The 25,343-nt window shown below is 35.2% G+C and overlaps 1 protein-coding gene across 5 annotated transcripts in view; it reads left to right on the top strand.

Annotated features, from left to right (window-relative positions):
- Positions 1 to 25,343, top strand: part of LOC141364362 (epidermal growth factor receptor kinase substrate 8-like protein 2) — a 46,190-nt gene that overhangs the window by 17,877 nt on the left and 2,970 nt on the right. For 2 of the 5 annotated variants that reach the window (XM_073868951.1, XM_073868952.1), the window contains 17 exons: positions 6,515 to 6,579; positions 12,148 to 12,309; positions 14,288 to 14,437; positions 14,975 to 15,054; positions 16,126 to 16,235; positions 16,312 to 16,376; positions 16,473 to 16,599; positions 16,696 to 16,784; positions 18,824 to 18,898; positions 19,262 to 19,410; positions 19,485 to 19,659; positions 19,749 to 19,780; positions 22,138 to 22,243; positions 22,328 to 22,459; positions 22,543 to 22,591; positions 22,735 to 22,918; positions 25,009 to 25,141. In XM_073868951.1, the coding sequence (XP_073725052.1) occupies positions 6,515 to 6,579; positions 12,148 to 12,309; positions 14,288 to 14,437; positions 14,975 to 15,054; positions 16,126 to 16,235; positions 16,312 to 16,376; positions 16,473 to 16,599; positions 16,696 to 16,784; positions 18,824 to 18,898; positions 19,262 to 19,410; positions 19,485 to 19,659; positions 19,749 to 19,780; positions 22,138 to 22,243; positions 22,328 to 22,459; positions 22,543 to 22,591; positions 22,735 to 22,918; positions 25,009 to 25,141 (1,883 nt within the window). Of the gene's footprint in view, positions 1 to 5,915; positions 6,351 to 6,514; positions 6,580 to 12,147; positions 12,310 to 14,287; positions 14,438 to 14,974; positions 15,055 to 16,125; positions 16,236 to 16,311; positions 16,377 to 16,472; positions 16,600 to 16,695; positions 16,785 to 18,823; positions 18,899 to 19,261; positions 19,411 to 19,484; positions 19,660 to 19,748; positions 19,781 to 22,137; positions 22,244 to 22,327; positions 22,460 to 22,542; positions 22,592 to 22,734; positions 22,919 to 25,008; positions 25,142 to 25,343 lie in introns of those variants that run through there. The other 3 variants (XM_073868954.1, XM_073868955.1, XM_073868953.1) reach the window with 3 other exon arrangements.

Raw genomic sequence — 25,343 nt, 5'->3', positions numbered from 1 at the left:
ATGCAAATGCTTCGGATCACACACCCTTATCAGACTTCAATCAGATTATAATGAGAGAGAAAGATACATGTGCTTTATTGTGCTATCAGGATTCACTCGCTCGGACAGATGAAGGTTTCTTTGTATGAATTACGCTGACACCTTAAAACAGTAATTTAGTATCATAATCTAGTTTCATATCGAGGTTTTGATAGTCTGGGATCCGAGGCAAGCAAAACTTTGTGACTACATGTTGACTTTTAGTACAAAGAACCCAGGAACTCTTACAACCATGTAGCAATGTGCTAAAAACCACTCTCATATGTATAAACCTGATTTATTACATAAAGTACTGTACCGTAGAGTTTTGAAAAAGTCTTATGCATGTAAGTGTGTGATTGTTTGGAAGTTTGTTGCTTGTGACTTTCCCTGTATTTCCTGTTTCGGGATGGGATACCAGAGCCGGTTCGCATGACAACATCACGTCAGGTGATGGTTAATGAAGAGGTTGTTTAGCCTTAATGGAAACAGAAAGTGTGCGATTGTAACTATGGATGTTATGAATTAAAGCATTTGGATAGTAGTAATTGCACTTTTGATGTCTTAAACTGTAAATTATAAATAAAATATAAAGTCTTATGGTAGAATTATTACAATATTATGTTAGAATGTTATACATGTGAGTGAATACTAAGAGATTTGATTTTGTACAACACATATCTTAAATTAGCTGTTTGTAAACGCTATTCATACGAAGTGTAAACTGTAAACGGCAATACAAATCTACACTTTCTGTCATGACAATATTGAAATTGAGACAGACAGACAGTTGAGAGACGGTGAGTGACAGAGAGGTGAGACCGATTACATTACTCAGAACCACAGCAGTCACCTCAGGACGGCGGTTTACCTGACGTAATGCATATGTGAGTGTGAATTTGTTTGTGTTTAAGGGTCACATGTTTCCACTGGAGAGAATTTTAACAGGCTGTTAATTTTGTAATCCTGTACATGGCCTTCAGGTTGGAAACTTTCCCCAGTAAGTGTGAACACTGTAGCTTTGTTGTGTTTTCCAAACATTTCAAAACATTTAGGCTATGTGTACATAACAACAGTGTAGTAAAAAACTTAAGGTTTTCAAATGCGTTTTTAAAAAAAATTGCATATTTACACTAGCCTGGGTGCCAGCCGATCTTAGCCCCGCCCACAAGATTTTGAAAAACGGAAGATCGGTCTGGGGTTTCTGCGTTGAGGAGCTACTATGCTAGGACAAATGCTGGTCGAACCAATCAAATTGTCAGGGCGGGCTTTATACGATGATGGACAGATAATCAACAGTAACGTAATGAACCACGTCACCAAAGAGCGCGTGTGTTGAATGGCTGTCGCTGTAGAGTTCAGATGTGTGGATTCTGACATTGAGTCTGTTCTAAAAGATATCGACAGAGCATTGATTTTAGAAGAGGAACAGAGAACACGAGCAGGGCATTTGTTGATGTTTTTGCCGTCCTTCCTATTCGGCAAAATTTGGTCGCAACTGAAATGGCTAACGTTATCACGGCGATGCAACTCAGCGTGCACGACGAGATGGATATAATTAGCGGTCGTTGCCAGCTTCTTTTTGGAAGCCCGGAATCGTGGTTCCTGAATAAGTGGAGGGACATGCTAGGCTCCAATATTTTCAACCTAACGTAATGGGTATCGTCGTGGATGAAGTTCACCTAACGTACAAATGGTAAGAGATAGTCTTACTCTATGACTTAGTAAATACTTCATGTTGTGATATAAACGAAATGTTGTAAACATAATAGGTGTTGATGTACATTCGCTAACTCAGTATAATCACAATGTTAGTGTCATTGTAGCGAAATAACTAGCAGTTCGGTCAGGCTGCAAAAGATGTAATTTCAACATACGTCACACACTCCGTTGCTCTGATTGGTTGTAGGTCTATCCAATTGAGTGCAGAGGCATTTTTCGGTTGAGACACGCCTCATAATTATAGCTCAATGGAGCGGTTTCAGACTCAAATTCTGACTAGAATTGAGTATGACAACGTCAGGCTACATTTACACCATAGTTACTAAATGCGAAATCAACTAAAACGCTGTTATTATGCGTGCCAGACCAGTAGATGGCGATGTTGCTTTGTAAAGAAACAATACAAGCCTGCACACATACGCATTCAGAGTCATGACGGCAAATGCATTGAGCAACTTTGTTTGGACGTACAATGAGGTAGGTTTATTATATGAGTGACTATGAACTATAAAGTGACAAAATTTTGGGATTAGTCAATTTTCTTTAAAAAAAAAAAAAAATCCAGATAATTTACTTACCATCATGTCATCCAAAATGTTGATGTCTTTCTTTCTTTGTTCAGTCGAGAAGAAATTATGTATTTTGAGGAAAACATTCCATGTGGATAATAGCGCTATTGCGGAAAGCCTGAAATTCTCGTGATTGGCAGGGAAGCGTTTTCTCTTAATTGACGAGATAACTCGTCAAGGGCGGGGAAAGAGTTAACAGAATTCCTCTTTCAAAGCCTACAGTGAACGTCCGGTTTGGACTACAGTCCTCTACTTCCTGCATTAATGATGTCAGTAGAACAGTTTTTTGACTAAACTCCGCCCACATGAATACGTCAGTCGGCAGCTAAACTAACGGCAAGCTAAGCTGCTATCGAATCACAACACACCAAACAAACTACACAATCAGAACTCGATAAGTATTTCTGAAGGAGGGACTTCATTGAACTAGGAAGACATCAGCCCGTTTTGAGGACAGTGAAAACATTGCTATACAAATAAGTAAATTGTGTGAAAAATACCGCATTTTTTTACATGTGAAACATAAACACATGTTATATTGCACACTGTAAACACAATCAAAGCTTCAAAATCACAGACAGAACGGGGCCTTTAATATATTAAGACATTCAATATGCAGTAGTTATAATCTCTAAAGTTAAATTAACAGAACAATCATCGTTGACCCATAATCCGGCTAGGACGTGAGAGACTGACTTTCGGCCCGTACGGTGTTTGGTCATCTCTAGATGAAAGCTGTCGACATGCTGTGAGGCGTTTGGAGTAAATGTCAAGCATGAATAACGCATGTGCGCAGCTCGACTTTCACAAAGACACCCGTAGACCAAAACCACCACATTACGGTTTAAAACTCTCTCCATCCAACAGGAAGAGAGGACAAGAGTGTGAAGAAGACTTCCTGTTGAGATAGAGAGAGATAAATGTAGGGTGTGAAAATGTAACTGATATCTGATCTTCTCACAACAGCCGATAACAACATGTTCGGTAAGAGGTAATGATTAGCTCTGGTCACTTAACCTGAGAGAGAGAGAGATGACCCGATCTCTCTCTCTCTCTTTTTCACACTCTCTCTCTCTCTCTCTCTCTCTCTTTCTCTCTCTGTCAATTTAATTTTGTTTTCCATTTAAAGGTACTGTAATTTATTGGCACAATGATGTGTACTTACAATATTGCAAAAGCATTATACGTAAGTCAAGAAACATACAATAACACAATATCAGAAAGCAAACAGGGGAAATATTATTAGGGGCTAGGTGAGGGATAAAATATTAAATCTAATAAAATATATAAATAAATAAATGAGGTAAGGATGTCAGGGAAAGACCACGAGCTGGGTCCCAAACTTAAAGGGACACTCCACTTTAAAAAAAAAGGTAATTTTACGGCTCCTCTAGAGTTATACATTCGATTTTTACTGTTTTGGAATCCATTCAACCGATCTCCAGGTCTGGCGATACCACTTTTAGCATACACTTTATTCAGCCTGCCGCCATGTTGATTCCAAAACGAGGCTGTGAGGGATATACGTCCAGAGCGGGCGCTTTAAACCTATTTTTTGTACCAGGATGCTGGTCATTTAGCCATCCAAACACAGAAAATACATCATTTGACAAATTTCCACACATCAGAGAACCTAAGAAATCATGGATTGTTAAAATAAGAAGGGACATATGACCTAATTTGCGATGAGTATAGCGCATTGTGTACATAATTTCCATTTTGGATATTAGCCTCTTGGCTAATCGTTTTTTTCTAATGTTGTAAGCATGTTTACGTTTTTTTAAAACACCAATGTAGTGCAACAATCCAATATTTTATGACAACAACTAAATATATATCTCCAGTTTTTTATAAAACTTAAACGTATGTCCCATGTATTTTCTCCGTTATGTTTTTTCAAGACATGAACAATAACATAATAAGGTGTGATTGACTTGATAACAAGCTATTTCCGTGATAGTGCATTGTGCAAGTATTGTTAGATGTAAGATCCCATATGAACCCCAAAATTGTGTAACTTACAAATGTTATTTAGTCAGAAATGAATCCTGCTTCTGTTGATTCCGGTCAATGTGCTTAAAAAAGAACGTTTTTAACGTATTTGTGCCTTGCGTTTTTGTAATCTGTACAAATTGGAGTTATGTACTTATATAGGGCGTGCACACCAAAGCTTTTACCCCCCGAGACCGGCGCATGTTGTCAATTGTTTCCAATGGAAGCGCAGCGTTTTTTCCGCGCTGAGCGCCGAGAGTTGAAAGAGATTCAACTTTGGGTGAAAAGCTCCGCTCGTCAATGTCAGTTATCACACGGCCATCCAGTTACAATGGAGGAGGGGCGGGACAAGTAGCACAACAACCAACTGATTTACAGCTCAAGTATCACAGCTACCAAAGCGCTCAGCTAAAGAAAGCTGGCGATCAGCTGAACCAGGCGTTTTCAGACGCGTAAAAAAGCTTTGTGTCCTGCCCTAGTGTAGTGTGTCCCGCCCTAGGCGTATAGCTTAGCATAATCCATAGAATCTGATAAGAACATTGGCATCACGCTAAAAAATAACCAAAGAATTTCGATATTTTTCCTATTTAAAAACTCGCTGCGTAATATCATTGCGCCTCCTGCAGTCATGTTACGGCAGCAAAATCCTTGATTATTACGCCAGAATGAGAGTATAGTCCTAGCCATATCTGCCTAGAAAATCACAACTTTTAATTTTAAATGTCGATCTTAGTACACGATGTAACTACAGAAGAGTCAAGTTTTAAATAGGAAAAATATCAAAACTCTTTTGATGCTAATGGTCTAATCAGATTCAACAGATCGTGCTAATCTACGCTAAAAGTGTTAGCGCCAGACCCGGAGATCAACTGAATGGACTCCAAAACGGCAAAAATCAAATGGTTAATTCTAGGGGGGCTGGAAAATGAGCATATTTTTAAAAAAGCGGAGTGTCCCTTTAAGTTGCCCCAAGCCGTATTGCACAACATGTCTACGCACAGCGCACTTGGCGCCAACATGAACAATAAAAATGGCATATATACACAAAAATATAGACTTTATAAGGTATATGAAGAAATATGTGCACACATCTTGTTATGTTATTTATGGCATGTTACCCAATGTTTTTTGTCGTATTCTGCTGGTTTAAATAAAACATTATGACTTTTCTTTCCGTATTCATGACTGATCAATAACTATACCTCAGAGAATACTTTGAAATAAATACTGAACTAAAACATAATTGAGTATTGCCTTTAATAAGCCTGTTTAACTTTGAACTAAACTGAATATGATAATAAACATCTTTAACACCTCAAATGAACTGTTAGCAGAGAGTCGACCCATTTGAGATGTAATGGAGACAAATAGAGAAGTCTTCTGCATTACAGATTGTTATCTTGAGAGGCTGTTTGTGTCCATTTTAAGTTGACATTAAAATGAAACAAAACCCGAAATGAGCTGTTTCAACATTAATCTGAATGTTTTGTGCAGCGCTGATTTATAGGGCGGTTGTAAAACAACTAAAGCGATATGATATTGAAAACTTGGACTGGAAGAGGAAGGGTTTATGAGAATAAAACACGGTTTGACCTTTGACCTTGGATTAAAGGGACAGGTGAAGCACGAATCCTATCAGAGCATTTCTTGTTTGAGAGTCCTTCAATTCGGATTTGTGCTGGAAGCCGATTGATTTTATATGGGAGACCATGGAGGTGTTTAACACAGATTTATAGGATTTGAATTCCTCGCTTCTGTAGGTAGACAAATTAATGTTTTATTTTTCTTATGAAATAGTGAATTTAAAGTTGTTTTTGATTTAAATAGAAATTGTTGCTTCGTCATCTGACTCATAAACAACAAACCACCGGCGCGTTTTATTGCTGCTCTTTGATATCCGTATTGGAGCCTCATGTTTGCTTTGGACTTTTATAGAACGGACGCTAACGTTGACTGCTGTTTCATACCTCTCTTCTGTTTGTGTACATGAAACCTTACGCTTAAGTCATCTTACGTGTACTCTTACACCAAAAATGTGGCACTATCCAGGTTAGTCTGTGTGAATCTGTGTGGTTTCAGCTTGATGCAGTTGTTTTTCGTAAAACTATCCACCAATCGCAAACTTTTAAAATTGCTTAATGTACGAGAAACTGACTGTGAAATTCGCTTTGGTACTATAAGTTAAGACTATTATTTTTATTTGTGCGTTACAGAGCAACGAAAGAAATACTCCAACTCAAATGTCATCATGCAGGAGATGTCGCAGTACCACGTCCAGGTGAGTAATATGCAAAAGTTTCTTTTGTTTTGAAGCTTTAATTTGGTTTCCTCTCGCAATCGTCAAGCTCTTCGAACCTTTTGCTAGTTTGACAAGCGTTTGGGTTAATATTTAATTTGACTCATTTGATGACTTGATATTGTAATAAAGCTATTAAGTCATTTGATCACAGCAGAGATTTATCAGGGCACAGTTAGACAATGACTTTATTTAACTGAGATAACGCAATCGGTGTTCCATAACCTATATTAGTTCAATAGTCCTCTTGGATAAAGGAAACACATTCGTGCATATGCGCACCGCAACCTGAAAGAACCTCATAACGTCAGGTTTCAGACGTGTGCCTGTAAGCTGTGTGCTAATCTAACAGCACTTTGATCCGATCTGGAATCTGTTGGACTTTGTTCTGGTCTAAAACAGTTTTATTGTTTTTTTTTCACCCTTTTCTTATTGTAAAGACTATATTGTCTTGCTTATCTCTTTTTTCTCTCTCTCACACAAACTTAAAGTTGTTACTAGATGCCATTCCAGTTCTGTCAGGTGTTGAATACTTATGCACACTTTTGTTATAACAAATAAATCATGTTACAGGATTCTGTCACATAAAAAAGTATTTTAAAGCATTTAGTGTTATTGATTAATGTTTTTGCACATTCACAGAAAAACGGCCACAATCTTTAAAATAAAGGTGTTTCACGATGCCATAGATGAAACATTTTGGGTATAAGCATAACCGTGGTATAATTAGATTGAAGACACTTTGAGCTTAATTTTCCAGGTTTCAAAATTATTTTAAGATAAAAATTTAAAAAGTTAGAGAGGCTGAAGTACATTCTAATATTTTTTTTTCTTTTTTAATACTAAAAATCTTAATGATAAATATGTGTGTGAAACCTAGAAATGCAATGATGCCAAAGCCACAAGTCTAAAGAAGTTATATTTCATGTTTGAAGTCAATAGGCCCAAAAGACTAGTGCCTTTTCTAAGTGCCAGTCAGCCCCAAAATAAAAGTCTTTTGTTTACATGCATACACCAGTGGTTTTCAAACTGGGGACCGGGGCCCCCAGGGGGGCCTCGAGATGGTGCCAGGGGGGCCCCAGTTTTATGACATTTTATGAAATACATTAATTTATCATGAATTCTGTGTAATTAAACCTAAAAATGGCTACTAACCACTACTTTTTTGTATAATTGAATTTTTTTTATTAAAATGTTCAGTTTTAATAAAACAGTTTTTTGTCACAAATTTTCTTTGGGGGGCCGTGAAGGAATGCACCGTACACAAGGGGGGGGGGGGGCGCACGCTGAAAACGTTTGGGAACCACTGGCATACACGTTCGTTTCCACACCAGGAAATAAAACGTCACACAAAGATTGTTGGATTCGTTATCTAATTGGCTACATGGGCTGTTTCTCAATATGCGTTCTTCAGCGATCTTGCGTCCTCGTGTCCTCGCTCTACGTCATCATTAACGGTCGAAGTTCATTCCAATTCTCAAGAACGCAAGGACAGAGGACGCATGAAAATACCCGGATGTGTTCTTGATATCGAGGATGCATCGAGTGCAGACTTGCTGAAATCGCTTTACGCCCCAGAAGTCATTGCGGCAAAACTTCCGAGTTCGTTCTTCCAAGGTCGCCTGGCAAGACCGATCTCCACGAGGACGCAAGACCGTTCTTTGCGTTCTTGGAATTGAGAAACAGCCATGGTCTTTCCATGAAGCCATTGGAGGAACGAGCAAGTCTGATGACGTCACGATATTTGACAGCGCTGTTAAGATATTATGTATTATACTCCCGCCTACTTTTAGAAATAAAGTTTGACCGCTGTTTTGAACGCGAGTGTAATCTCATATACAAGTGTTACAATGTAAATAGTCCTCAGATTGTATATTATATTCTATTACAAGACGTGCATGTGAAATCTGATGTAAACAATGGACAATATATCTATATTTCACGGATTATACGCATTTGTGGACAAAAATGGTAATTGGATGTATTTTATTGGAGAGTTTTTATGGGTTATTCACACATCTGAAACAGGCTGGATTCGATTCGCGATCATTATATCAACACAAGTTGTAACTGTTGTTCCCTGAGAAGGGAACGAGATGCTGCGTCTCTCTTGCCATATTTCCTGCGTCAATGTAACGTCGTCTATTTTAGATAGCGATATACTTCCTGGCTCCCGCGTCACCCTGTCTTTGTCGTTAGGCCTCACCATTGGTTGAATTTGATATACACATTAAGACCCACTTACCCCTGGAGGCGTCCCCAAAGTGTCACCGCAGTGACGCAGCGCGATTTTCTAGTGTAAAGTTGAGATTAAAAAACGTCTCGTTCTGGTTCTTCATTCTGATTGGTTGAAACGCGTTCTAAGCCGTGATAAAATACCCCGGTAAACCCACGGTTCAGACCGCATCACAAGTATCAATGCGCCACTGTTGCTGCGTACTGATTTATGAAAATAAACACCACAGTCTTTAATCATATTATTTGCCTACAATTGCACAATTAATGGCGATATCCAGATAAATGTCAATAAATATTGTTGAGTCGTTTCGTCAATAAAGAGAAAACGTTCTCTGGGTTGTTTTAGTCTTAAATTGATATTTCCGCTATTATTAGGGTGACCACCTGCTAATAAGCCCAAGGGGGGACAAGGGGTATGTTTCTGAGGAAAAAAACTGTTCAGTGTTCTGGGGACACCTTTAGGACTTTCAGCCACAAATATTTATTTCTTGTACCCACACCTTCTCTTTTTATTTGATGAGTCAGTGTCATTTTTTAAATTGGAAAGTGCGCATCTAAAAGTTATGCACGTCCGTGGCTGCGTGCGCACTGAGCTGTCATGACAACAACGAAATGTTGACCACAACCTAATCAGCAGTTCAACTGAGGGGCAAGGATATAGACTCAAGCATTGATTATGCGTGATACAGTCTCAATTTGCGGGACGCATGAATTGGGCTTCAAACGCTGTGCGCGCACGAGCTACGTGGGATGGGTGGTCACCCTAGCTATTATCCACTAGATGGCAATCTTACACAACTTAAACACTGACACATTCACTTGATACAACAGCGTTGTGGTGGATTTAGCGTGACGTGTAAGTTTTGATCAGGCTCTGAATCTGATCTCTTACAAAAGTTCTTCACAAAAATGGAATTATCTCCGCTTTAAGCTGAAAATTTGAGTTCAGGTGATAACTGATAAGAGAACAGATGAAGGTAGGATGAAACTTTTTTTGTTGTTGTTGTTGGAAAGCGGTTGGTCTGTTCTTTCATTTGATATTTTATGTTTATTTAAAGAAGATAATTTTCCTGGAAGGCATTAAACTAAAACTGGGTGGCAACTTAAAAAAAAAAAACGCTGACGGGGAAAGAGTTAAGCATGCTTCCAAGCATATTTGATCATCACTTCAACAGTTGCACGATATAAATGTTAATGTATATTTTAGATGAATGTTGATTTATAAAAATAAACACCACAGTCTTTAATCATATTTTCATTGCGTCTTTGCTGCGTCTGTGTTGCTTGAGAATTGCGCTCTGTTGCAGCCACACTTGATTCTGAGGAACTACTTTGTTTGGCAGAAGAGTAATATTTGTACTAATATAATTACAACTTATTTGTGTTTCTTTATTTTGTGAAACCCTGCTATGCATATGAAGTAACCGTTTTATAAACGCAATAAACCCCGCGAAGCAGTGGGTTTACAGTGCATATCATAACAGCTTCGCGTAGTGCCTAACAACGCCCCTTAGCTGTTATAAAATGCACTGGTAACCCACTGCTTCTTGGGGCCCATTGCTTTATTTCAAAATGGTCAAGTCATGATCATAACACTGGAATTGCTCTACTAACTTTTCATTGTGCATATAAATTTTGGTTAAACTACCTCCTGTACTTCCTCCTCGCTCTGGGTAAAACCTATTCAGATGTGTCAATAAACTTTGATAATCCTTGTAATCCTCAACAATCACACTGCCATGACATAACCAGTAACACAAATAAATCTGCTGATGAATCATGCATGATACTTTGAATAATTCGCTCTTTTTCGTGGGACGGGATCATTGTCACACAGTTTTGTGAGTTCTGACACCGTCCCGCACACCCAATAATATACACATGCAGGTGTGGTTAGTAAAGTGGATATAAAAATATAATAGGTAGGTGTGTGCTTGGATTAGTCATTTCATTACAATGGAAAAAATGTTTAAAGATGTTAATACAACGTTTCACAACACCCTTCTTTTTTTACTGTATATACATACAAACAATAGAGACAATGCAAAGGTGTGTTTCTGGCCATGAGAATACATACGTGCTATACTATCAGAAACCGGATTTCGTGTCCTACATTCAAATATGTCACAAATATGATCGCTTTATATTTCACACAAACATGAGATTGGGTTGAGCTTGAGTCTTCTGCTTCTCAGATGTTAAAGGCAGAATAGGCAGGAATCATCCAAAAAAACTTCTCTACAAATTTGTTTAAACTGACTTTATATATCAATACATAAGTAAAATGTAAGTACTCTGAAAAAGAGAGTGTGGGAATCGAGTGTCTGTATACCTCTCGGCACTGTTTTGAACACAGCTAATTTTTCCATTCACTCCACCCCCTCCCTTCTGGGTTTCTTCTTAAGCCACGCCCCCAAAACACATGAACACGCGAATTACCTCAGACAAGCGGAGAGGAAGGAGCGCGGTGCATGTAATAACATCAAGTCACAATCACATGTAATAATACACCTAACTTTATCACTAGGAATATAAACAGATGGCTTTTATAAACGGATGGCTTTTAGTACTCACTCAGCCAGTGTTTTGCATGGAAGAGTTTCTGTGATGAAAGCATTGTTGACTCTGACGAGGACTACACTCCGCAGACAATACCGCTACCGCATCATCGACTCGAGGAAAAGCCACGCGATATTTCCTCTCGTTTGATTGCTTCATTTATTCCTTTTTTGCCTTCGCTGACTGGATATGCAGGTACTGTAAGATGTGAATGCAGTTTCTGTGAGTTGTTAGTGCTATTTCTCTGCTGTACTATTGCTCTTTCTATTGCCTCGTGCACGTTCAAATCAATCGGGTGTGCGCATGTCTGGGCAGATCCCATAGCAACGGGTGGAGCCATGGTCGCGAGAGAGAGTGATATTTGAGCAAGCTAATCATATGTTTCGTCCCGGATGGAAATAATTAACTGTGTTTAACACAGCCATGAGAGGCCCACAGACACTCGAGTTTTATACTCTCTTTTTTAGAGTACTTACATTTTAATTATGCATTTGTATATAAAGACAGTTTAGACAAACTTGTAAAAAAGTTTTTTAGATAATTCCTGCCTACCCTGCCTTTAATTTGATAAAAGACCCTAAAATTTGCCTGTGAATGTGAACAATTAAACATGCATGCAGGTGCATTTGGGTGTCTGCTAGGCAACTTTTGTGCAATTATGTTTATATAGAATAATAGATATCTGTGTTATGATATTAAAGTTCAAACCATGATGCTGATTTCATGTGAACTAAAGCTCGAATCTGTGTGCAGCATCTGTCCACCTTCATCATGGATAAGAGTGAGTCTATCGCAACGGTGGACGATGCCATTAAGAAGCTAAAACTGCTGGACTCCAAAGACAAAATCTGGACACAGGAGATGCTGCTGCAGGTGACGGAGAAATCCATCAAACTCCTGGACTGTGAGACTAAGGTACACGTACAGTATAACACAGATTATGAAAATGAAAACAAGTTATAGACATCAACCATGTTCCACACCCCATCGATGACTGTAATGTAATCTGATCCTCTGGAATAACAGGATTTTTTGGGAGTGTTTCATCCTGGTTAGTTATGTGAAATGATTGTGATGTCATTGTTAGAGGGAAACCCTCTGGTTTTAGAAGTTAAAGGCGGAGTCCATGATGTTTGAAAGCCAATGTTGATATTTGAAATCACCTAAACAAACACGCCCCTACCCCAATAGAATCTGGACCTTCTGTTAATAGACCCGCCCCACACATACGCAACCCGGCATTTGATTTGATTTGATTGGCTATAAGTGTGTTTTGGTAGTCGGCCCGTCTCCTTTTCCAATGCTTTTTTCAAACATCGTGGACCCCGCCTTTAACATCACATTGCCTGCTTGGTTTTTGTCACTGGGGAAATACCCTTAAAAAGTTCTTAATATGTACAATTATAGTTTAGTTGTACCATTATGTACCTTTAACATACTAATATAGGTACTAATATGCAGTCTTTAGAGGGGTACCAGACCTTTGACCTTATTAATCTTATTCATTCTTTCTGATCTTCTTTCTTTTTTTCTTCATTTCTTTCTTCATTTCTTTCTTTCTTTCTTTCTTTCTTTTTCCTTCATTTCTTTCTTTTTTCTATTTCTCTTTATTTTTTCTATTCCTCTTTCTTTTTTCTATCTTCATTTCTTTCTTACTTTCTTCATTTCTTTCATTCATTCTTTCTTTCTTTCTACATTTCTTTCTTTCTTCATTTTTTTCTTTCTTTCTTTTATTTTTCTTTCTTTCTTTTATTCTTTCTTTCTTTCTTTCTTTCTTTCTTTCATTCTTCATTTCTTTATCTTTCTTTCTTTCTTTCTTTCTTTTTTCTTCATTTCTTTCTGCCTTTCTTTCTTAATTTCTTTCTTTCTTTCTTTCTTTCTTTCTGTCTTTCTTTTTTTTCCTTCTTTCTTTCTTTTTTCTTCATTTCTTTCTTTTTTCTATTTCTCTTTCTTTTTTCTATATTCATTTCTTTCTTACTTTCTTAATTTCTTTATTACTTTCTTCATTTCTTTCATTCATTCTTTCTTTCTTTCCACATTTCTTTCTTTCTTCATTTTTTCTTTCTGTCTTTCTTTCTTTAAATTTTTCTTTCTTTCTTTTATTCTTCATTTCTTTTATTTTTCATTTCTTTTCTTTTTTCTTTCTTTCTTTCTTTTATTTTTCTTTCTTTTATTCTTTCTTTCTTTCTTTTATTCTTTCTGTCTTTCTTTTATTCTTAATTTCTTCTCTTTCTTTCTTTCTTCATTTTTTCTTTCTCTCTTCATTTTTTTCTTTCTGTCTTTCTTTCTTTTCTTTTTTCTTTTACTTTTCTTTCTTTACATTTTTTTCTTTTATTCCTCATTTCTTCATTTCTTTTTTTTATTTCTTTTTTATTTCTTTTATTCTTTCTGTCTGTTTTTTTTTCATTATTAATTTCTTCATTTCTTTCTTTTACTTTTCTTTCTTTTTTCATTCTTCATTTCTTTCTTTTTTATTTATTTTATTCTTTTTGTCTTTCTTACATTATTCATTTCTTTCTTTTATTTATTTTTATTTTACTTTTCTTTCTTTTATGTTTCTTTATTTTTTTCTTTCATTCTTCATTTCTTCATTTCTTTCTTTTTTATTTTTCTTTCTTTTGTTCTTTTGTCTTTCTTTCATTCTTCATTTCTTCATTTATTTTATTTATTTGTTTATTTATTTATTCATTAATTTCTTAATTTCTGTTTTTCTGTTTTTCTTTCTTTCTTTCTTTCTTTCTTTCTTTCTTTCTTTCTTTCTTTCTTTCTTTCTTTCTTTCTTTCTTTCTTTCTTTCTTTCTTTCTTTCTTTCTTTCATCATTACCTCATTTCTTTTCTTTCTTTCATTCTTTATTTATTTATTTATTCATTTCTGTCTTAATTTCTTTCTTAGGAGGACCTAGAGAACTTTCCTCTGTCCACAGTTCAGCACTGTCAGACGCTGCTGAATCAGACACGATACCCCTCAGTCCTTCTGCTCGTCTGTCAGGACAACGAGCAGCACAAACCCGACATTCATTTCTTCTACTGTGATGAAGTAGAGGCAGATAAGCAACACACACGCATGCACGCACACACACACACACACACACACACACACACACACACACACACACACACACACACACACACACACACACACACACACACACACACACACACACACACACACACACGTGCTGGAGACATTGCCTTTCATTGTTTTATACTGAGCTACTAGTGTATGTGTATTACTTAAAGGGATATTTCACCCAAAAATGAATATTCTGTCATCATTTACTCACTCTCATGTTGTTACAAACCTGTATAAATGTCTCTGTTTTGTTGAACAAAATGAAGATAATTTGAGGAATATTTGTAACCAAGTAGATCTGGGGCACCATAAAATTCCATAGTAGAAAAAATAACTTCCATAGTAGAAAAAATAATGTAAGTCAATGGTGCCTCACAAAACCTCAATTGGGAGATATGTTTTATTGTGTTTGTTTATAGTATTTAAATCTAGCTGTGTATAAAATCAATAGATATCTATGTAATATCCCCGTTTAAATAACAAAGTAAACATGGGTGTGTGTTTTAGGCAGAGATGGTGCATGCGGACATCGACAGCGCTCTCGGAGACAACACACGCGGCAAGAAGATGCGGCCACAGACGCTAAAGTGAGTCACAGATATAAGATTCGATAGTTTATTGTCATGAACAGAAAACACTGAAATACTATACAATGAAATTCTTACTCTGTGAACCCTCTAGCAGCCTAAAATATGAAAACGATGACCCAAAATCACAAACCAAGTACACATAATAACTTACTTGATTGCAAATGTGCAGTGTGTGCATATATACGTGTGATAAGATATATGCATGAATTTAAAGATACTGTATACATATAATCCCAATACTGTATATACATTAATAAAGGTCTCTTTCCCGGACAGGTCTTTAGTCTTATTCTCATTACTAAAGTTCATGTTTTAGCTTTATTAACTAAAAACAGATTTAAATTAATCATAAAATATATCAGTGCTATTGTTTTGTCTCAAGATGCACACCTGTATTGTTTTTTAAAACCACTTAAGTGTCCTAGTATAACTAAGGACTAATCCTGGCTTAATTTTAACCCTGTCCGGTAAACCACCACATAAAGTGGCATAGAAGCGTATTAAGCACCCCTTAAAATGCACATCATAAGATGATATAAGGGTAAGTAAATGATGTTATTTATTGGTAACTATTACAATATCAGGAAAACGTAAAGGCCATCATGTTGCTTTAAAATTGTATGTAATAGTTGTCAGTATTTAGGTACGTTACTGTATCACTATCGGTTCTGATTACGGGTAGTGATTTCGAAGCGATCCGATTTTGCAGGGTCACAAGAAGTCCCAATTTGCATGCTATCTGTCCTAATGAGTATTCAGAATCATGTCACAAGTCGTAGTGTTAAAACGAGTACTAAAGTGATGCTTCACTGAATGAATAAATTAAGAAATAATGAACAAAAAAAAAACCCCGATGAAATACAATTACAAGGTCTAGACAACATTATGTTTTAGTACACATCACATTAAAAGCACAAACTTGGTGCATATGTAGGTGATTCGGGATGCAGTTTGTGTATTGGATGTGGGGAATGCAAGGATTTTGATATTCATAATATTACACCACATGAAGGCATCATACTACTGTAAGTTTAATAACAGAGCATCTCTACTTCTCTCCTGCATCAGGCTAAACCAAGAAAAGATGAAACGCCATCGGGAAAGCATCATCCCACAGTCTGAACCCAAAGGCCCCGCACCTGGGGTCAAAGGTCGAGTCGCAGCCACAGATGTAAAAGGTGATGCGGTAATACTGTGCATAGTGATACAAACAATTGAACTATTAATCCTCACCATACTCAATGTGCGTTTCAGGTGATTTGTCGCCACAGGACCCTGAGTCCAATATGAAACTGGCCCAGGTCATTGAGAAGGACGTGGTGAGTAACATCAGATATCACACTAGATATCTAAAACACAGTCAAGCATTGAGCGTATCAGTTTAACGGTGTGACACGTGTTTGTGTGGCTTCCAGCAAATCCTGAACTGCAGCCTGGACGACATCGAGATCTTCGTGGCGCGTCTTCACAAAGCAGCAGAAGCTTTCGCTCAGCTCAACCAGCGTAACAGGAGCAAGAAAAATAAGAAGAAAGGACCAGCAGGTAATTTAATAAACAGTAGACTATAAGATTCATGTATTCAGTTTCTGATTCATTCATGTATCTTGTACATAAATGAATCTCACATGTGTGTTTTAGAGGGGATGTTAACACTGAGAGCTAAACCTCCATCAGAAGCAGAGTTCATCGACTGTCTACAGAAGCTAAAACTCTCTTTCAACCTGCTGGTGGGTTTATAATATCACCTAAAAGCATGTCCTTAAACTTACAAACCCCCTTAATGGGATGGTTCCCCCAAAAATGAAAATGTTTTCATCATTTTCTCATCCTCATGTTTTTACAAACCTGTATGTATAATTTTTTTCTGATGAACACGAAACAAGATATTTTGATAAATGATTGTAACCATTGACTTCCAAAGTAAAGGACAAATAAATATGATGTAATTAATGGGTACCGTCAACTGTGTACCATCATTTATCAAAATATCTTCATCATTTATCACAATACTGTCATAATATCTTCCTTTGGTTTCATAAAAAAGAAATGCAAAAAATTATTTTCAAGAAAAAAAAATCTTAGTATTTTTGTCTTGTTTTCAGTAAAATAATCGAAAAATTCTTAAACTAAGAATGCTTTTTCTTGATGAGCAAAACGTCCCAAGAAAATAAGTCTAGTTTTTAGACCAAAAATATCAAATTTAAGTGTTTCTGTGCATAAAACAAGCAAAAAAAGGCCAATGAATTTTTCTTGAAAATAATTTTTGCAGTTACAAGTTTCTAATAACATGCACTCCAAACATCTATTTTCAAGAAAAAAACGTCTTAGTTTTTTTGTCTTGTTTTCAGTAAAAATATCAAAAAATTCTTAAATTAAGATGCTTTTTCTTGATGAGCAAAACGACCCAAGAAAATAAGTCTAGTTTTTAGACCAAAAATATCAAATTTAAGTGATTTTGTGCATAAAACAAGCAAAAAAAGGCCAATGAATTTTTCTTGAAAATAATTTTTGCAGTTACAAGTTTCTAATAACATGCACTCCAAACATCTATTTTCAAGAAAAAAACGTCTTAGTTTTTTTGTCTTGTTTTCAGTAAAAATATCAAAAAATTCTTAAATTAAGATGCTTTTTCTTGGTGAGCGGGGCGGGCCAAGAAAATACGTCTAGTTATTAGACCAAAAATATCATATTTGGGTGGTTTTGTGCATAAAACAAGCAAAAAAAATCTGCCAATGGGGTAAGCAAAAAAATCTTGAATATTTTTTTATACACTAAATTCAAGAAAAATTTGTTGGCCTTTTTTTGCTTGTTTTATGCACAAAATCACTTAAATTTGATATTTTTTGTCTAAAAACTAGACTTATTTTCTTGGGTCGTTTTGCTCATCAAGATAAAGCATCTTAATTTAAGAATTTTTATATATTTTACTGAAAACAAGACAAAAATACTAAGAATTTTTTTTCTTTAAAATAATTTTTTGCATTTCTTTTTTATGAAACCAAAGGAAAATATTATGGAAGTATTGTGATAAATGATATTTTGATATATGATGGAAAATAAGTCTAGTTTTTAGACCAAAAATATCAAATATAAGTGATTTTGTGCATAAAACAAGCAAAAAAGTCTGCCAATGGGGTAAGCAAAAAAATTCTGAACATTTTTCTTAAATACTAAATTCAAGAAAAATTTGCTTACTCAATTGGGAGATATTTTTCCTTGTTTTATGCACAAAATCACTTAAATTTGATATTTTTGGTCTAGACACTAGACATATTTTCTTGGGTTGTTTTGCTCATCAAGAAAAAGCATCTTAATTTAAGAATTTTTAGATATTTGTACTGTAAACAAGACTAAAATACTAGGAATTTTTTTCTTAAAAATCATTTTTTGCAGTGTGAGGATAAGAAAATGATGATTTAATTTTTAATTTTTGGGGGAACTATCCCTTTAAACAAGCACATTTAATGACTCTTTACATTTTAATACTTTTAATGATTAATATGATACCTGCACTGTTAAAAAATGGTCAAAAATGGGGCAGTCCCCTATAAAAGCTCCTAATATGTACCATTTAGGAACCGATATGTATACATTTGGTACCAATTTGTACCTTTGAGGTACTAATATGAAGTCTTTAGGTACATTTTTTCTTACTGAATTAAACTTATGAAAGCATTTGGACACTGACGTCACCTTTAAACCTCAAATGTACAGTAAAATAAGCATTCATCTGTGTCTGTTGATGGTTTTTGTGCGCCCTCTACAGGCCAAACTACAGAAACACATCCAGAACCCCAGCGCTTCTGAGCTTGTGCATTTTCTGTTTGGACCTCTTGAAATGGTAAGGTCTTGACATTAGACATAAACCTATAATTAAACATAAATAACACAAAGTGAACCATTATTTTTTGGCAGTAATATACATCATTTGATGCAATAATATATGTGACCCTGGACCACAAAACCGATCATGAGGGTAAATTTTTTGCAATTGAGATTTATACATTAACTTAAAGTTGTCCAAATGAAGTCTTTAGCAACACATATTACTAATGATAAATACATTTTTTTATATTTACAGCAGGAAATGTACAAAATATGGTCATGGTTCACGACTTAAGACTGGTTTGTGGTCCAAGGTCACATATAAAGTAATGAATAAGTAGTCACATCGTTTTCACACTTGTGTCGTGTCTAAATTCAGATATTGCAGAGTTGCGGCAGTCCCGATCTTCCACGCGTGGTCATCTCTCCTCACCTGTCCCGGGACACTGTAAATTTCCTGAGAGGTCACCTGACCCCTAAAGAGATGACCATCTATGAGCTGCTTGGTGACGGCTGGACTCGACCCAGGTACTGTGAATTAACTGATTGGGTACTGTATGTGTCATACAGTATAATTCAGGGTGTGTCCTTCTGTATCTTAGAGCCGATTGGCCGAAAGATCAGTGCGCGCCTCTCTATGTCCCAAAGTTTCGGAATGGCTGGGAGCCGCCAGTGGAGTTGTTCCGCACGGCACCGTGGGAGACGGAGACCGCGGAGGCACTGAAGAGTCCGGCCATGCCGAAATCTCCAGTGCAGCCTGATTACAGGAAAGAAGAGGTGAGCGACTGACATCTGGACTGAGTTGTGATATTTATACGTAAAGATGTGTGTGTTAATGGACATCATGTTTTTTTTTTCTCTGTTAGTTCTTCGGATCTCAGCCACCGGTTTCAAACGGGTGAGTCTAATATACACTTAAAAATAAAGGTGCTACACAATACCATAAAATAATAAAATTTTGACTTTACTACCCTTGGACTATACCACACACTTTTTTATTTAGCAATTTTGCATGTGACGCGTTGATAACATTACATTTTATTGAAGTTTGTAGCATATTTGTTCATATTTATTAACCATCAACCAATGCAATATTTTGTGTTTATTGTTTTGTCATCATGACCTTTAACAGATGAGATGCACGCAGGAATGTGCTTAATCTTTAGTGCTGACACATATATACAACACAATCTCATGTCAATGTATTTTATGTTTCGTATGAATTTGTACAACCAATTTTGTATGTTGTGTGCGATTTGCTTTTGCCTTATGATGTTGGGTTTAGCGGTGCACTGCAAAAAATGACTTTCTTACTTAGTATTTTTGTCTTGTTTTCAGTAGAAATATCTACAAATTCTTAAATTAAGATGCTTTTTCTTGATGAGCAAAATGACCTAAGTAAATAAGTCTAGTTTTAAGACGAATAATATACAATTTAAGTGAAATTGTCCTTAAAATAAGCAAAATTAACTGCCAATGGGGTGAGAAAAAAAATTGTGAAATAAGATTTATTTTTTCTTAAACACTTAATTCAAGTTAAATTTTCTCACCCCATTGGCAGATATTTTTGCTTGTTTTAAGCACGAATTCACTTGAATTGTATATTTTTTTGTCTGAAAACTGGTATTATTTTCTTGTGTCATTTTGCTCATTGGGAGGGGACATCTTGATTTAAGAATTTTTAGATATTTCTACTGAAAACAAGACAAAAATACTAAGTAAGAAAGTCATTTTTTACAGTGTGGGGTTATGGGTGTTGATTTTTTCTTATAATTGTACGTTTTTGTACGATTTATTACTTCATACGAATTAGCCAACTCATAAAATACGTACAAATTTCTGTGAGATCAGGTTCATATGTAAAATCTACTCAATACACTATATGATCGTACTGCAAAAATGACATTCTTACTTAGTATTTTTTTCTTGTTTTCGGTACAAATATCTAAAAAATTATTAAATTAAGCAAAATGACCTAAGAAAATAAGTCTAGTTTTTAGACCAAAAATATACAATTTGAATGAATTTGTTCTTAAAAATCTTAAAAAACTGCCAATGGGATAAGAAAAAAATCTTAACACTTAATTCAAGAAAATTCAAGATTTTTGCATGTTTTAAGCACAAATTTATTTAAATTATATATTTTGTGTCTAAAAAAGGTCATTTTGCTTACCAAGAAAATACACTGCAAAAAAATGATTTTCAAGAAAACATTTTCTTAGTATTTTTGTCTTGTTTTCAGTAAAAATATCTAAAATTCTTAAATTAAGATGCTTTTTCTTGATGAGCAAAACAACACAAGAAAATAAATCTAGTTTTTAGACCAAAAATATAAAATGTAAGTGATTTTGTGCATAAAACAAGCAAAAAAATCTGCCAATTGGGTGAGCAATTTTTTCTTGAATTTTTCTTGAATTAAGTGTTTAAGAAAAAGTTTCATATTTTTTTGCTTACCCCATTGGCAGATTTTATGCACAAAATCACTGAAATTTGATATTTTTGGTCTAAAAACTAGACTTATTTTCTTGGGTCGTTTTGCTCATCAAGAAATAGCATCTCACTCCAAGAATTTGTACATATTCCTACCGAAAACAAGACAAAAATACTAAGTAAGACAGTCATGTTTTGCAGTGTATCCATCTTGATTTACACTGCAAAAAATGACTTTCTTACTTAGTATTTTTGTCTTGTTTTAAGCACAAATATCTACAAATTCTCAAGTCAAGATGTATTTCCTTGATGAACAAAATAACATAAGAAAATAAGTCTAGTTTTAAGACAAAAAATATCAAATTTAAGCAAAAAATCTGCCAATGGGTTTAGCAAAAAATCTTGAACTTTTTTCTTAAACACTAAATTCAAAAAAAATCTGCTTACTCCATTTGCAATTTTTTTTTGCTTGTTTTGTCCAAAAATTCACTTAAACGTAATACGTTTTTTCTTAATTCATCTTGATTTAAGATTTTTTAGATATTTGTACTAAAAACAAGACAAAAATACTAAGAATTCTTTTTAAAGTTTAAAAAAAAAGTTTTAAATATGGATATTTCTATGACAACACCGCATGGATTATCCTCAGAAGGCTTTTGTTTTCCCCCTCGAGCCGTTTGGATTACTTTTTTTGTTATGCACATGTTTGCACTGTTTGCAGGCAATTCAGGCATTTCAAACAAAACTATGATTTTACTTCAGAGTTTATTTCTCCTCAATATCCTATGATACTCACACTGTGATCTTCTCATCATACTCTTCCAGGATTTACCCGACGTCGCCTTCTCCCCGCAAGTACGCAAAGATCCGATATCACTTTGTCGCTCGTAATGCCAATGAGCTCTCTGTACTGCAGGATGAAGTTCTTGAGGTATGAAGATGTGACGTATACTGTATGATAGTTTGACCCACGTTGACATGTGTTATCTCACGATGAACGCCTGCATGTGTTAAGGTGTTGGAGGATGATAAGCAGTGGTGGAAGTTGAGGAACAGAAGTGGTCAGGCGGGATACGTGCCGTATAATATACTGGACGTTGTGAAACTAGAGGAGCCGTACGGCATGAACGATCAACCCTACAGTCCGGTAACATCTGCACGCACGGATGCACAAAAACAACTTAATCAAAACCTTACAACTGCGTTAATCATCTTTTTCTCGTCTTGCAGTCGTATCGAGGTCAGTCTCCTGCAAGTTCGGTGGGGAGTGACAAAGACAGTAAGTTGTTAATAATGAAATCATATCTGCATGACATCAGATAAAGACAACAGACATATATAAATATTTGAGGGTTTTAAGCTGTCAATCAGTTGTCTTTTGCTGTTTAAGGATATAACACAATGACTCTCGTCTTATGTCAGGTCACAACCATCAGATGGATAAAGTGAACGATGAGCTGCTGATGTTGCTCACCAACAGTAAAATAAATCCACCCGCAAGAAACTTTAAGGTGGAGCGTAACTCCAGCTCCTCCATCCCGCTGGCGTTTGACTCCAGCCCTGCGCAGGTGACCTCTTGGCTCAATGCTAAAGGCTTCAGCAGACCGTGAGTCTTGATATTGTTATAATTCGTATTAAATTCGTATGAAATTGTACAACCAATTTTGTATACAAAATAAGTTTGACTCATTATAAACAAATTAAAGAGACGGCTGCATAAGACAGCTTAAATGAATTGGAACTGTAAATGATTTTGTGTTGATGGGGGCAGACATTATAAGTTTTTTTTTACTTCTTTCTGCTCCTTTTCATTCATGTTAAATGCTGTTGTTGCATTTGTTTTAAAATGAATGAAATAAAAAATAAATTAAAATTATTTAAATGCAGTGTTAAATAATCTGAATAAAATATTATTATAGATGCTACAACACAATATTTATCATTAAATAAAAAATAAGGTTTAGTGTTAAATGTAAACATTAAATATTTTAATAAAGCCTTCCTGTCATTTTGTACTTTATTTTGAGCTCCTACATACATACCCATACAAAAAATGTATATATTGAGTTGCATTAGATAAAAATGTCTGCCAAATGCATTCATTTAAAAATATTTTTTGTATTGCCAATAGCTTTTATTGTTTTTGTGTTTGGTGTAGCTCACATAACGACTTAAAAGTTAATAGATTTGAATCTAAACAGCGCTATAATAAACTTGCCTGTAGGGATTTAACATATGTAAACCACTTTTTTATTGAGATTTATACATAATCTGAAAGCTCAATAAATAATCTTTCCATTGATGTATGATTTGTAAAGACAGGATAATATTTGGTGCAAAAAATTTAATTGAGAAAATTGCCTTTAAAGTTGTCCAAATTAATTTATTAGCAACTAATATTACTAATAATAAATACATTGTTGATATATGAAGAATTTGGAGCCAAAACGCGATACACACTTTTTTTTAATAAGTTACCGCCAAAATCAGTATTTTATCTGGTCAGTATTAAAAAGTAAATTCTTATTTTTACGGCCGATGACGGTGTTTTTAATATGACAAAGTAAGTGTTTTGATTAATGCCATTAATGTTTATTATTTTAATCAGTGTATACCACTAGTCAACTAAATGAATACAACATGACAAAGATGAATGCACATTTATATATTTATTCAATAGGTTTATAGCATTTTGGAAAAAAAAACTTGGCATGGATTTATTGCATTTTGTGAAAAAAATCATCAGTTTTTATAATAAATATTTGAAAATCAAATTATGGATTGGAATTTTTTATGTTATTAAAATAATTTTCAAGAAAAAAAGTTCTAGTATTTTTTTTCTTGTTTTCAGTAAAAATATCAAAAAATTCTTAAATCTCAAATTTAAGTGATTTTGTACCAAGCCCCTAAAAAAATCTGGAGTAAAAAATCTAAAGTTTAGTTTCATGTGCTCACGCAAAACCTTCATGTGCAGAATTTTTTTTTTAAGTTTAGTCTGCATGCTCACGTGAAACTATCGCGTGCTCACGTTATACTATCGCGCCCACACGTGAAAGTTTAACGTATAGTATAACGTGAGCACATGATAGTTTCACGTGAGCACGCGAAACTAAACTTGAAAAAAAATTCTGCACATGAAAGTTTCACGTGAGCACATGAAACTAAACTTTATTTAATTTTTGCTCCATGTCCCCTTAGGGGCTCCGTAATTTTGTGCATAAAACAAGCAAAAAAATCGGCCAATGAATTTTTCTTTAATTTAGTGTTTAAGAAAATTTTTCAAGATTTTTATATTATTTTAACAGAAAAAAGTGGTTTACATCTTGTCGCTTTCTTGGTATAGAAAACGCGGTTTTACCGAAATTAATCCAAATGGATTTATTGCGTTTTGGATTTAAAAACTCTTCATATTTACGGTAGAAAATTTACATAAACTCTTCATGGAGCATAATCTTTACTCAATATCCGAATGATTTGTGGCATAAAAAAGTAATAATTTTTACCCATACAATGTATTTTCGGCTATTGCTACAAATATAGCCGTGTGACTTATGACTGGTTTTCTGGTCCAGTGTCACATATTTTAATAAACTTGTAAGGGTTAAGTAAGAAAAACTGAGTAAATGTGACAATGATATAAAAACAGAATGAGTCTTGTTCGTCATACAATGTCCTGCTTTTTTGAATCTGTTCCAGTACGGTGGAGCGTTTGGGCATCCTGACAGGTGCACAGCTGTTCTCTCTCAATAAAGAGCACCTGAGGTCTGTGTGTGGAGATGAGGGTTCAAGGGTTTACAGTCAGATCACTGTCCAGAAAGCACAGCTGGAGGTAATGCGCTTAGATTTATTATACAACTTTCTGGAATAATTCAATCGGATTCAGTCTAATAATCAGCTGAGCTTATATATGTGACAGCTAAAGTCCATTTTTGGGATTTACATAAAGTCCTTCTATATAATGTAAAGAACATTACAGTAGTTTAACACTGAATGATATGTATTAATGGTGAACAGTACATTTATTTACTAAC

This window comes from Misgurnus anguillicaudatus, chromosome 6 (genome assembly GCF_027580225.2).
Source record: "Misgurnus anguillicaudatus chromosome 6, ASM2758022v2, whole genome shotgun sequence".
NCBI lineage: Eukaryota > Metazoa > Chordata > Actinopteri > Cypriniformes > Cobitidae > Misgurnus > Misgurnus anguillicaudatus.
This window is presented reverse-complemented; position numbering and strand designations above follow the sequence as displayed.